This window comes from Xiphophorus hellerii, chromosome 9 (genome assembly GCF_003331165.1).
Source record: "Xiphophorus hellerii strain 12219 chromosome 9, Xiphophorus_hellerii-4.1, whole genome shotgun sequence".
NCBI lineage: Eukaryota > Metazoa > Chordata > Actinopteri > Cyprinodontiformes > Poeciliidae > Xiphophorus > Xiphophorus hellerii.
This window is the reverse complement of record NC_045680.1, coordinates 28,856,434-28,870,166: the sequence shown is the minus strand read 5'-3', so window position 1 is coordinate 28,870,166 and position 13,733 is coordinate 28,856,434. Positions and strand designations below refer to the sequence as shown.

Below are 13,733 nucleotides of genomic sequence, written 5' to 3'. Positions count from 1 at the left end.
TAGTTTTGTATGCCATTTTTACCAGAGCTCTCAAGACATGACATGTCAAATAAGAAAGGTTAATTCATTCAAAAGATAGCAATATTTTCTACCCATAAAGTTCTGACTATGATAATTAAAGAGTTCACATAAGAACACCACAAAACAGCTGAAAAGAGAGAGAGCTCTTTATGTCCTGAAATAACTTCTTAGAAGGTTTTGGACATTCCACTTTTACAAAAACAACTCTGGATTTTAGCACCAAACAAAGGCAACAAATATCTTTTAAAAATGTGATAAATTTTGAAAGAAAAAAAGATTTGATCCTTTTTGCTGAACCATCAGGTGAGTTCATGCCTCATGTAGGGATGCGGCTGCGCAGGTACTCCAACACTGCATCCGTTCCCTTGGCAACAATGGCTGCTCTGGGTGTGCGGAAAGGATTCCCTTCCAGACTCAGGCATCTGAGGTTCAAACAAAGTTCGAGTTGACAAAGAGTAACATTTTACGTTTATTTATTATTTTAGCTAAAAATAATAATTCAATAGCAAAACATGTAAAAAGTTTCCCAATAATGCTTCTTACCTGAGGCTGGTACACAGGCCCAGTTCAGGAGGGACGCTGAGCAGGTCATTGTTGGACAGATCCAGGGTGGACAGACTGAGCAGCTGCATCAGACGGCTGGGATCTACCCCACCCACCTGGTTGTTCCCCAGCATCACCGTCTCCAAGGATACAATCTGATACAAAGCTTCAGGGAAGGAGTTGAACCTGCATGACAACAAATTAATATCCCCCATCTTGTTTTTTACGTTCATTAGATGTAGGTCTTTGTTAAATTATTTTAGTAATAATTCTATCAAGTCCATTACACAGTTAGAAACCCCCAATAGATGTATAGTTGCTTCAAAAGAAAAGCTCATGTTTACTTGTTATTTATCTCTGGAAACAAAAGTGATTTAGTAGAAGTGTTTGTCTATGTTAAACATAGATGAACATTTCTAGACATACTTCTTCCTAGAGCTACCAGCTCAGTTTGGCCATACAGGTGGGAGCTGATAGAGGATTTTCCTCTGTGTTCACACCACAGCATGCCAATGAGATCAAGACCAGGGCTTTGACTAGGCCCAAGCTCTTTGATAATCCTCAATAAGTCTTTGGTGATTCTGGTATGTTTGGGTCATTGTCAGGTTTCTGGGTCGAGTTCTGCTTCCACTTTTTATTTTGTCCAAGCACCCTATGAAACACCATACAAGTGTCTCATGACTCAAATCCCTGACTAATCAGTGACCAGGTCTTCTGTCGACTTCTGAAAATCGGTTCAGATGGGAGAAACGGGGCCGGTACCGGTAGCTAACCGAAGAGCCGACAGTCAGGTGCACTTGAGTTTTAAAATGGGGACTACACTCATTCAACTGGTGGCCCTGATGTCATACACACACACACACACACGCACGCACACACACACGTTTCTGCACTGCATGAACAGAGTATGGCGGCAGTCTGCTGCTGCTAAATGGCTTTAAAATAAAAAAATAAAAAAAAAGATCTGGGTGACGCTACCTGTTGTAGTTTAGCACAATGCATCGTAGTTTGGAAAGGTTCTTCATTTCAGAGGGTAAATCAGTCAGCTGGTTGTTCCTGAAACAAGGAAGGCACAGACTGTTTCTGGTATGGACACAATACATCACTTCATTATACATGAGCTTCACTGTAAAATTCAAAGAGTTATTTTATTGTTCTGCTGCCTGTTCAGAATCTCCAGATGTGAGGCTGACCTCAGTACCAACAGGAAACTACAGTGGCTTTGGAGCTAATCAAATTGCTCCCTGCTCTTCCAACTCATCGCCATGGTCACAGTCATCACACTTGCATTAGGTAGCTTCCTCACTATCTGCTGCTAAAGGGTGCCAACCTGACAAGTCACCTTAAAGGGCAAGGATTATGCATTTCCCAGGCACATAGTGCCATTTTATAACATAATCAACTGTTACCTTCAGTTGTTATGAAAATGCTGTATTTATATCAAACATACAGGACATGAGACTTCACAGTTTAATGCCTTAAAATTGGCCGTTTACAACCGTTCTCAGGAAAGAAATAAAAGGAACGCTAAGAGCGCCACTCTGGTTTATTTGTATTTATATTCAGGTAGAATATGAGTTCTGAGAACACTTTGAATAGATTCAATAATAAATATCAAAATGAATTACTCCAAAATGTTTTAGAAAAGTGGGAAGGAACCACAGCTCTAAATGTGTCATAAAGACATAAACCAATAGGAATCAAAAATTAAGGACAAAATAAATTCATGAATGTGCAGACCTGAATCTGAGTGGACTGTGTCACTATTGTCGTTTCATTTCCTGGTAGCTGAACAGAACTACGATGTGAGCGTACCTGAGGTCAATGTGTGTGAGCTGCTGGAGGGAGCAGATGTCAGCAGAACAGCAGCTCAGCCTGTTAAAGCCCAGGTTGATGTCTGACAGCGAGGAGCGGAGCTCCAGCAGTCTGCACACAGCAGGAAGGGGTGGGGTTTATTACATCAGGCAGTTTACCCACAATCCTCTCTGGTGCAGTGATACGCACCGGGGTGGGAAAGCTGTCAGCTGGTTCCTGCTGAAGTTAATAGAGGTGACGGCCTGATGCGCTGCAGCATCAAACACCTCGTCTGGAACACTGGCTGCCTGCTTGTTACTGAACACACACAGTAACACACACTTGGGTAAAACACAAACATTAATAAATTCTGCAGTAAAACTGTGGTCCACTAGAAAATTAGAACAAAAACAAGATTAAACACATTAGACATGCATCAGTTTTCCTTTAAGTCATTTTACCTTGGTGTTAACTCATTCATTATTTTAGTCCTCCAGAAGTTCAGACCAGACTGGGCAGAATCTGGTCTAAATTTTTACATTTAATAATACTTTTTGCCCTGTTTTGTAGTAGAGCTACTTCCCTTATTTCTCACTGTTTGCTATGAACTGTTCCAGAAAACCCTCCAACTCTGTTCTCTGCTATACGTTCCATGAAGAAGGAAAGATGTTTACCTTTATATACCAGGAAAATCCATTGAGATTAAAAAGCTATTTTCAAAAGAGTTCTGGTCAACAGGCAGCAAATGTTATACAAGAAAAATAAAAGCAAAGGAGAGCAAAGAGCTGAAGAGTTCAGGTCAGAGTGACAACATGTTGGACCAGTTCCAGTCAGCTGCAGCAGAATTCAAGCACATACCTGAACAGAACCTCCTGCAGCTCTGATCAGACCTTTGGCCTGGACTGCCTTAGCAACAGTAACTAGGAAACACACCAATAGGACAAGACCAGCTTTCATTGTCAGTGAGTGAAAATAGACTCACCTATACTCCAACGTCTTCAGAGTTTTGATGTTGTGCGTGTTGACCAGACCTTCAGACGGTAACGTCATGGCAGTGGGCTCAGCCGCTCCCTCAGCCTCCTCTGCACATTGATGGACAAAACAACAAGTGACTGGAAGAAATTTGGAAATATTCCATAAAAGAACAAAAATCATTTACATGCATGATTTACTAAATCAAATAGTTCACAGATGACAAACAACCAGATAATTATTATAGTAGTTTTATTTCTAACAGGAGTTTGAGTGGGCCATATTAAACAGGTTCCTGCTCCTGTTATCAGAGACTCTAAAGAACTGAACTTACATATTCTCTGTTTTTACTGAACACAGCTGTTCTTTACTGAAGTGATTGTCAGGACCCTCTCGCCTCCATGCGTGTCTGGACTAACAGCTATTTGTAGAACTGATTGGACATTTGAAGCTCATTGCAGCAGGATGAAATGAGTCTTTAGTTTTAAATATTTCTGCAGTTAAAAACAAAAATGTCACCTTTAATTCTTCCTCTTAGATATTTCAGAAGGTCACCAGTTCCTTTCTGTGGCGAAATGACACTTTAGGTTAGTATTGAGTTAATGTAGAACATGCTTATTAGAAACAATGATAAGTAATGGGTGTGAGGTATTGAAGGTGTTAGACAGTATACACTGAATATTCTAATAGTAGTAGTAGTCTTTACTTTATGTGTCATTCACCCTTACAGGTGCCCAGAACACATGGGCTTACAAGACACAATAAAACATATACAAACAAGCAGACAGACATGAATATTCTTTAAACAAAAAGCATCCTCTTTCTAAGGTGCCAAAATAAACTGTGCTAACTGAAACAAAAAATACTTAAATAACGCATTTTGTCCTCATCCGTTACATAAAAGAAATCTGGATAAACATCAAGTATTTTAGTAAATAAATAATTATTTATTGACCTTGAGAAATTCAAGGTCAGGTACAAGGGACAATAAAACAAAAAATGCACTTCACTCTCAATTTCCCCCAAATCACACAATAAACATCTTCGGTCTTCCTCGGGGACTGAACGAAAACGTCCAGCCGCCAAAGCCAAAGGCAAAGTGCCACATCTGAACTGGTAATTTTCGAATCTGTATTATTACAGTGAATGGCTGTGTTATATGGGCGGAAAAAAATAGTGAATTTTTTTCTTCAAACTACAATAACATTAATAATGTGTGACTATGGCGACATCCAGGTCTCTCTTCCTGTCCCAGTGGAGACGACAGGTCTGGACTTCCTGTAGCTAGCAGCGTGGTTCTGCTGAGCACTGAGTGGAGGCAACCGCCGTCTGGAACGACTCCGACCACAGCTGGAGTCGTATTGAAAAGTAAAACCTGATAAATGTAAAGTTAGCATCTCAGAAACTAAAATCCGGCTGAGGTGTGAGCATCATGGGTTGTTGGAATACATCTGATTGGTCAAACATAATATCCATATGCAGAATGTAAACATCTTCCTGCACAACAAGATACTGAATTAAAGCAGAGCTTTGTGATTGGGACGCACCGTTATTGTAATGATAATTAGAATTCAATATGCTGTGCTGCTCTCAGCACTGAAGTAAAAAACATTCTGTAAAGGACTGAAAATAAAACATCTCAGGACACAGCACCTGACTCCACACACAAAACCTAAACATGAGCATCTTCAGACATCCAGACGGGGTCAGTGAGAACTCAACACAGTCAGCTGAACATGAATGAGTTCCACGCTTTTGGAATGCTGTGATGTCAGCTTTGAGTTCCTGCACAGACCCAATAGAAACAGTATGTGTGTTTTTGAGGTGTAACCTACAGTCAGAAGTTCCCTCCTGATTCCACGGAGAGGGTTTCCCTCCAGAAGCAACACCTTCAGGTTGGGCAGCAGGCTCAGAGAGGCGGGAAGACTGCTAAACACACCACAGTTCCAATGCAGATGGAAAACACAGCGGCCTGCATGCTCAGAGTGGAGGGTGTGTGTGTGTGTAAACGCCTACATGCTGATGTCGTTGTTAGTGAGGTCCAGCCGGGTCAGAGTGAGCAGCAGCGTGAGTTCTTCAGGAAGATTTCTGATCTTGTTGTCTCTCAGTTCTAGAAGAGTCACAGCAGAGAGACAGGACAGCTGCTCGGCCTCCAGCAGCTCCAACCGGTTGTTCCCAGCAAACACTTCCTACAAACACACACACACAGAATAGTTTATTGCAAACTTTGCCAATACACAGCTAGACTGGGTCACGGGTCATCCTAGAAACCATAGTTGCGGACTGATTGCCATGGTTACCCTGAGAGAGGGTGCAGGCAGCTGCGGCAGTCGGCGTAGCTTGTTGTGTCGCAGGTAGAGCTGCTCCAGAGCCAGCATCCCGGCCAGGCTGACGGGAACATCAGTCAGCTCATTGTGGCTGCAGTCCAGGAGCTTCACGTCTGCAGGGGCCGAGTCAGAACACAAAATGCTTCAAACATCTACATGATACCTGACAGCTACTTATATTTAACAAAGCAAAAAAAGGTTTTCATATTTTATAACAGAGTAAGCAAAATTAGTAAATACATACAATACATTTCAGAATTTTCTTGGATACATTTTGATAGAATACATGGAATTAGCAAAGCAGCGTATCTTTTTTTATTTTCACACAACCAACTTAAATATACCATCTCAATTCTCTGTGTGTTTTGTTTAAAGCACGTGAAAAAGAAATGACTGGGTTTACTAATTAGACTATGGCTAAAGTGTGGTTTCACACCAAACCACACTTGTTTGTTTTTATCATGCCTACTGCTTACTGTGCTGTCCATGATTAAATAAACTTCATTTGAACAGATTTTTGAAAAAAATAACTGAACATGACAACCAATAAAAGTCAATATGTGATTACTTATGTGAATTTTCATCAAACAAGTGTTCATGTTTAAAAATCACAAATTATTCTATGACAACATCAGCGTGAACAATGCAGGCTAAGCGTGTAGCCTGCTTGTGGCCTCAGAGCTGCTCTTACTTGCCAGCTGGCCCAGGCTGTCAGGCAGACTGCTCAGCTTGTTGTGACAAAGGGATACTTTCTGCAGAGCTGAGAGACGGCCAACACTGGAGGGCAGACGCTTCAGAAGGTTGTTGGACAGATCCTTCAAACAATAACAAAAAGAAGAACACAGGCATCAGTAAATGACAAAACACAGCAGAGCACACACTGAAGAGTGTATCAATTCTGTGAACTGTAGCTGCCATTGTGAAGCAACCTGGTTAACAAGTAGTTTTGTTTGAAGAACAAATGCTGTGAAGAAGTGGTTTGTTTCAGTCTGAGTGGAATGTCAGATCCCCATTTCAGCCAACAGAGGGAGCTCATTCCTACAGCTTCTAGCTGCTTTCAGGGATTTAGTTTATGACAATACGCTCTATGGTCACCTATATGCTCACCTGATCACGATCAAATATCGGACTGAATCTTTGATCCATGTTGTCCATCTCTGTGAGTTGAAGGTAAAGCATGGTTGCTGGTTCATCCCGACCCAAAACCAGCAACAACAACCAGCCAACTGCGTTCAGTTGAGCTCAGCACGGGCCAGGATCATAAGGTATTCAGAAAGCACTTCACACATGGTTTACACACCTCTGTGTGTGTTAGGAAGTGACTGATACAGACTGGGTTCTCAAACATAACTCAATATGTTATGTTTGTGATTGGCTGCCTTCACAGTCAATCACAGAGCTGCTTGAATCAGGGACCTGGGAGAGCAGCGCCTCAGTAGATACCATGACTCCTTGGCACTGACCTGCAGCTTACAGGAAATGATGTTTATACACTCTTAGAAAGTATTAAATACACCTTCTAATAACCTCATTTTGTTCAAGGTTCTAATATTGGAAAATAAATTGTTGCTGTCCATCAATGTGGGAAAGATACTGAGGGTATTTCCAAACAATCTACATTTCATCACTCTGTTTTCTTTTCCATTTACATCATTTACTTTGATCAAGGAGCCATGATTAGTGAAACTGTCACAACTTTCCTTTAGGACTGATGAGGAAAGCTTGTTAAGATGTCAGTAGCAACCAACCCATGAGGTGATGCACTGAAGGTCATGAAGGACAGTCACCCCTTCATTTGGTTCTGTCACTTTTCCACTGAACTGCAGAGGACCAGACCAACTGGGTCCAGTCATGCCTGTGTCTCACACAGGCCCATACATCTCTACTAGGTAGAACAGACTTCCCTCATTTCCATTGCTCCCTCTGATCTGAACCAGAATGTGGATGAGCTGCCCTAACAAATGAAGAGGCTGAGCTAGTCTGGTCTGTTGACAGCAGAACAAACAGCTCCATCACAAGATCCTCTTTCATATCAAAGACAGACGTGAGTGTGTGGTGAGTTACCAGCTCTGTCAGGTTCCCCAGCTCTCCTATTTCCTCTGGCACAGTTTCCAGGAGATTCTGCTGTAGTGTGAGGGAACGAAGGTTGTTCAGGGAACACACCTCTGTTGGCAGCGATGACAGCTTATTATGGCTGTAACAAAAACACAAACAGTTAATTTTGATTTGAAACCACTCAGACGATAGTTTTACTCAGAGATGAATCTCAACAATAAAGCGGTGATCATGGCAGTCAGCTTCAGGCTCAGTGAAAAGAAGTGCTTCATCTATTCACCTGCTGTGTTCTCTCATGCAGAGAGGACACATCAAGTTTCTGTGATTCTTTTCCTTTATTTTGTCCGAACGCATGAAAACACACACATTATTCAGAGACAATGTCCTGTTCCTCTTTGTGCTTCTCAAAAGGTCTAATTGTGAAAAAGAAGATAGACTGGTGACTGTGATGTCTCCACAGAAAACTCACCATGAAACTGACAAACTGTACCTTAGTCGCAGCTGCAGAAGCTCCTGCAGCTCTCCAAGAGCGCTGGGTAAACTGCTCAGCTGGTTGTCATGAAGCTGCAAGAACAATTTGGTGAATAAAAGCTTGGTTGAACCTAAAGAAAATCAATTTATCCCAATAAAATACACCAGACAAAGATTGTACTGATATAAAGTGTCAAATTGACAGTCCAGTAAGAGATGGGGGAGACTCCAGAATGGTTGTCATGGGAGATTCAAGGATTCCTCAAACATGCATGAAAGAATTAAAGCAACTCTCCAGGAATGTTTTTGATGAGAGAATATTGTTACAAAATGATGGAAAGTTCAAAGAAAAGCCATTTCAAGGCAACATCCATCCATTAATACAAGTTGGGTTTTTAAACTTTTACCTTGATCCAAAATTCTCCACAGAAATGTGATTTCTCACAGGGGGTTCATATAAATGCTGGTATAGGTGAAGCTTCTCAGCAAATAGTCCAGTTTGAGTGAGAGTTGGCACTGAGCTTCAGAGATGCTGCTGCAACAGCAATGCACTGACGGGCGTCTGTGGTTGGTGCTCACCTGCAGCTTCTCGCCCTCCTCAATGCATCAACTATAAACCTGTATTTCAAGAAGGACTCCGCTCCACCGGTGCACAGTGGATCGGACCGCAGCAAAGAGGCATGCAGTCTGGAGTCACTAGTATATTAAAAAAACTATTTAAAATGAAAACAAGCAACGCTCAGACAGGTGGCAGGACAGGTAAAGCCCGCCAGGGGGAAACCCTGATTTTGTTTAGCTGAGAAAAGTAGAGACAACTTCTTCTTTCAACTTCTTTCTACTGGGTACATTTTTTTCATAACTTGATAACTTGCATCAACTGAATTGTTTTGGCTTGCTGGATCTTATGCCCCAATCTTTCACAAAATGAACGTCTTTTAATCTCTGCAGTTGGTGTTGGAGTTGATTGTACTTACATCCAGTATAGTTAGTGCAGGTAAGAGTTTGATGTCTTCAGACATCTGTGTTAGTTGATTGGACGACAGCAGAAGTTTGGTGAGGTTGGTCTGTTCCCACCAGCAATCTGATCCTCCAAACGATACGTTCTCCTGGGCTTCCGCTGGTTCATCAACGTTAAGTCGATACACATTCTGAGGAACTGGGACACATGATGACTCAAATCGCTGAAGATACAAACATAATTCACTTAGAACACCACAGTAGTACATGCTGACTAGTTTAATCAATGTTAAAGAAGATAGGATGAGGGCTTAGGTAGACTGTTGAGCCTCATCTGTGTAGTTTAGTGATTTGTGGATGGGAAGAATAGAAACATAGATTGGATGAGTCCTTTATTGTCCCACAGTGGGGAAATTCAGGAACAGCATTAAAGTATGTAGGTTCAGAAGGACACTTATTGGGTCTTGCGGGACTTGTATTTCAATCCAGGGTTCCATATAGAACTTTATGTCTAATATGCCTTTGAAATCATTTAAAGTTACCTGTAACACATGAACCAAAGCATGTTAGACTTCCTCATTGATAGACAACAATAGACCACAGAAGAGGAAAAAGAGGCACCTTATCTGTCACAGATAAGAAGAGATATACCTATACTTATACTTAAAGCAACAAAATGACCACAAATTATGTGGATAATAATAAAACAAATAAATGTTAAGCTTTGGAACCTGACTTGATCTGTTCAGGTTCAAACTGGTAAAAAGTTTTCTTTCTATGTAAAGAAACCCTGCAGATTGCATAGAGTCACTGACTGGCAGCATAGCAATAGTGGACAGTCACTAGCATTGTCATAAAACAATTAAATGTGGTTTACTGACCATCAGATTTCACTCTTCAAAGACTTTATTAATTACTTTATTCGTGATAATCAGATTCATTTATTTTGTCTCACAGAAATCTGGCTGCAGCAAGAGGATTTTGTTCATATGAATGAGTCAACTAATTATTCAAAATTTCACATTCCTTGAAGTACTGCATGAAGAAGAGGAGTACCAACCATCTTTCAGACAGATTATTCACTAACTCAGGTTAGGAATGAGCCCTTCAGGAGGGAGCATTGCTTGCTCAATAATTTACTAATTAGACATTAAAACTAGAAACAAATCAAAAGATGGATTCAGGAGCAGGTTTGAATGGACGTTGTGAAATATCTACTTGCATCTGAACAGCTAGATCAGATATTTCTGTTCTAGCTGTGTACATTTAAAATCATGTCAAATATACATAATTAGGTGTAATGATAATCACAGTAAATGAGTTTGCAATCACGGTGCCTAATTCTATGGCCACTGATTACTACTACTTGGCATACAGTTTATGAAGTCATCATGTACAGCTCTGAGTTATGCATGGTGTATATGGTAATTCCTCTATACAGCTGGTCTTCTTGCCACCACGACCCTCTGCGCCCAAAACACGTAAAGTTGGCAAGAAAACATTAGAGCGGTTGTGGAAGTCAGCAGAAAAAGACGAAAATATAATTTGAGTCTTGCTTTATTCTCAATGTCTTCCAATCCAAACCAAAAATAAAATGAAGTAAAACCGTTGGAGTCTTCTCACTTCACCTTCTCCTCTTCACAATAAAAGTATACATTCGGGTGTGAAATATATACATTGTATGTGCCACACGGTCAGAAAACAGCGACACCTACAGTCTCAGAGACGTCGCCGCGAAGGATAATCGCTCTTCATTTGACGTTGTTGTTCCTTTCTCCTACATAAATAAAAATAGACAACAAGGCATGTGTGCTTACCTTCAGTCAAGCCTCGGCCGGACAGATTGAGCTGGCCGCTTTTCCTGGCTGCCTTTAGCAGCCCGTAGGGAACAGCTGCCTCCGGTTTTGGGGTTCGAAAGCCCGCCAGACTGTCCACATTACCCTCCCTTTTGAAACGGGACATCTTCCTCTAAAATGCAGACAAATGAAATGTGCCTCTCCTCTGCGTAATACCCACACCCTGTAATCGCCTGCCTAAAACGACAACACAAACTTCTCTTCCGCCCCGGATCCTTCACAATAAAAGTTACCCAAACTTACGCGCAGGTCCCGGGTTGGAATGAAACACTAACGAAAATGGAGGAGAAAATTCATCCCCTAAACTCTAAAATTGTTCTCATTTTAGAAAACGAAACGTTTAAGTACTACATTTAATTAGTAATCGAAGAAAAATACTTTCAAATGGTCCAAACAGTCAATTGAGATGAAAATCAATGAGTAGTCATAGAAACACCGAAAATGGCCCTAAGAGTCAACAGTTTATTTGCAGACAGAAAAACTATTAATTAGGCTTTATCAGTTTCAGAATGACGCAAAATGTTAAAGATGCAAACAAATGGTCTCTACATATGTTCCTAGTGTAACACCTGCAAATCTGGTTAGTTCCCTAAATCCTGTCCTCTGATTTCAAGTTACTCATTTCCAATGAATGTACAATATAAAGAGCAATAAATAAATAACAAAAAAACAGGGTATTGACTTTATGAGTAGCTAATTGAGTAGCTGACATCCCATTCCTAATCCAAAGGGTTCAACATGACGTTGGTTTGCAGCTAGAAGAGCTTCAACTCTTCTGGAAAGGCTGTCCACAAGGTTTAGGAGCATTTATGGGAATATTTGACCATTCTTCCAGAAGTGCATTTGTGAGGTCCAAGTACTGATGTTGGACGAGAAGGCCTGACTTTCAATCTCCGCTCTAATTCATCCCAGAAGTGTTCTATTGGATTGAGGTCAGGACTCTGTGGAGGCCACTCAAGTTCATCCACACCAGACTTTATGGACCTTGCAAAAAACAAAGTCCATAACATATCGCAAAGGTAATCAGGAACCTGATTGGACTGGAACCTGTATATGGGTCGTGCGCTTTACCCTTATGTCACCGCCATGCCCACTTTCACAGTTTTTAAGGGTCAAGATTCACACAGAACTAGTCGTTGCAGTGCACGCTGGTGTTAATTAGGAAAAACCAAGCTGATAAGACCACAGATGTTACAACACAGAAACAGCTTTTCCTTGGGAGTCCAACATGATTTAATAGCCATGCTTTTGTAATGTCTGAACAGCCTTTTTCCTGACAATGACTCAGAAACTCATTGATCAGGTATATAATGGCACAAATATGATGAGAGGTCCTCAAGCTTGAGTACAGCAAAGACCGGTGAGCATTTTTTAATATGCCCATTATGTGCTATTGTCAATGACTAATTTTATTATGCGGCAAGCCACTTTTTATTTACCAGCAGTGAGAGATTTTTTTTCTGACTGGAGTGGTATAACCAGTTTTTTCTCTGGTCACTCAATCAGCATTGTTGATGAAACTGTTGAAAGAATATTGCCAAGAGTTTCACTTGCAGGAAGGAACTTTAGCAGTAGGGTTATCAACCCTTATTAGAACCAAGGTAGTGCAAACCATCTTCGTTTTTGAAAGGTGGTTGGAAATTTCTGTACAGGGTTTTTCTGGTGTTTTCATTTGGGTTTTTCAACCAGTCTATTATGGTCGACTATGTCAAATATAGCACTAGGATTGAGAAAGACCGAAATGAAAAGTTCATTCTAAAGCGGATGTTGTAAAGGACCTTTATTAGAGCTGTCTCTGTGTTGTGATGAAAAACAACTTTTTCTATAATTTTACTAAGAGTAGGTTTCATACAGGCTGTTCATGAGTGACTTGTCTAGAGTATTCTTCTATTAAAGTAGCTTAATCACTGTTATTTTTAGTCACTGATGAAAGATACCTAAAAGCATTGACATATTTACAATGTCTAAAGGTTCTAATGCCATTCTATGTGTAAGACTTAAAAAAATAAATATTTGGCAGGCTGTCAAGGTAGTAAGTGGTTGAATTCAAGTGATGTATGACATCATCCAGATTCTTGTGAGTGATTGGACAAAACTGTCATGATTTTTCTCTGTGGACACAGAGGTAACACATCTCCTGCATAGCATCGGAGCACTAACTGAGTATCTTTTTTTTTTTTTTTTACCAAGACATAAGTTCTAGATTGTTGGTGTTCAGTTGTAAATTAGTCAAAACATTTACTGATGCCATCTCAGTGCTGTGATGTGGTTTACAGACTGACTGGAACTCAATGAAGAGATTATTTTTGCTAAAAATATATGCACTTGTTCATAAACAGACACATTTGGGACAAGAGTTTATTAGGTTAGCTGACTTGGCATCTATAGACTAAATTGAGAAATACACCATGTTTGACTGAAAGAAGTTTAAGAAGTTTGTGGTGTGTGTATTTCTAGACACACATGCACACACACATGCAAACAGAAGATTATTTTTGACCTTTAATTTTCCCTCTTTATATCCTGTGTATGTTCTGAACAAACACTGCCATGTTTGGTCCTGATTGGCAGAATGTTTACTCGTTTTAGAGGTTAATTGTCTAATTAGGTGAGTGGGTGGGAGCTTATAGTTGATACATTGGACCACTAATTATAACATTTGTATGTGTGTGTTCAGTGGGTGGCATGCTGTTTCAAATTTCTGAACCCACAATAAGTTTCACTCCTGTCCCAGACC

At 40.6% G+C, this 13,733-nt stretch overlaps 1 protein-coding gene across 3 annotated transcripts; it reads right to left on the bottom strand.

Moving 5' to 3' along the window:
- Positions 1 to 149: 149 nt before the first annotated feature.
- Positions 150 to 11,293, bottom strand: lrrc40 (leucine rich repeat containing 40). 3 transcript variants are annotated; one of them, XM_032572541.1, is made up of 15 exons: positions 10,958 to 11,293; positions 9,158 to 9,339; positions 8,203 to 8,276; positions 7,722 to 7,851; positions 6,349 to 6,472; positions 5,631 to 5,770; positions 5,347 to 5,519; positions 5,166 to 5,259; positions 3,850 to 3,895; positions 3,341 to 3,440; positions 2,569 to 2,676; positions 2,380 to 2,490; positions 1,543 to 1,620; positions 565 to 750; positions 150 to 443 (listed from the first exon to the last, which is right to left on the bottom strand). In XM_032572541.1, exons 1-15 carry the CDS (start codon positions 11,100 to 11,102, stop codon positions 338 to 340), a joined length of 1,797 nt encoding a protein of 598 aa, XP_032428432.1. In that variant the 5' UTR covers positions 11,103 to 11,293; the 3' UTR covers positions 150 to 337. The 3 variants fall into 3 exon arrangements, with proteins under 3 accessions (XP_032428432.1, XP_032428433.1, XP_032428434.1); XM_032572542.1 differs by having other exon boundaries at positions 5,166 to 5,256; XM_032572543.1 differs by having other exon boundaries at positions 9,158 to 9,364; positions 10,958 to 11,068.
- Positions 11,294 to 13,733: the final 2,440 nt, after the last annotated feature.

Coding starts and splice junctions, on each gene's coding strand:
- lrrc40 (XM_032572541.1), bottom strand. CDS start 11,102: ATGTCCCGTTTCAAAAGGGAGGGTAATGTGGACAGTCTGGCGGGCTTT. Junction 3,441..3,849: donor TCTAAGAGGAAGAATTAAAG/GTGACATTTTTG, acceptor ATCAATGTGCAG/AGGAGGCTGAGGGAGCGGCT. Junction 2,677..3,340: donor CTGAAGACGTTGGAGTATAG/GTGAGTCTATTT, acceptor GTGTGTGTTCAG/TAACAAGCAGGCAGCCAGTG.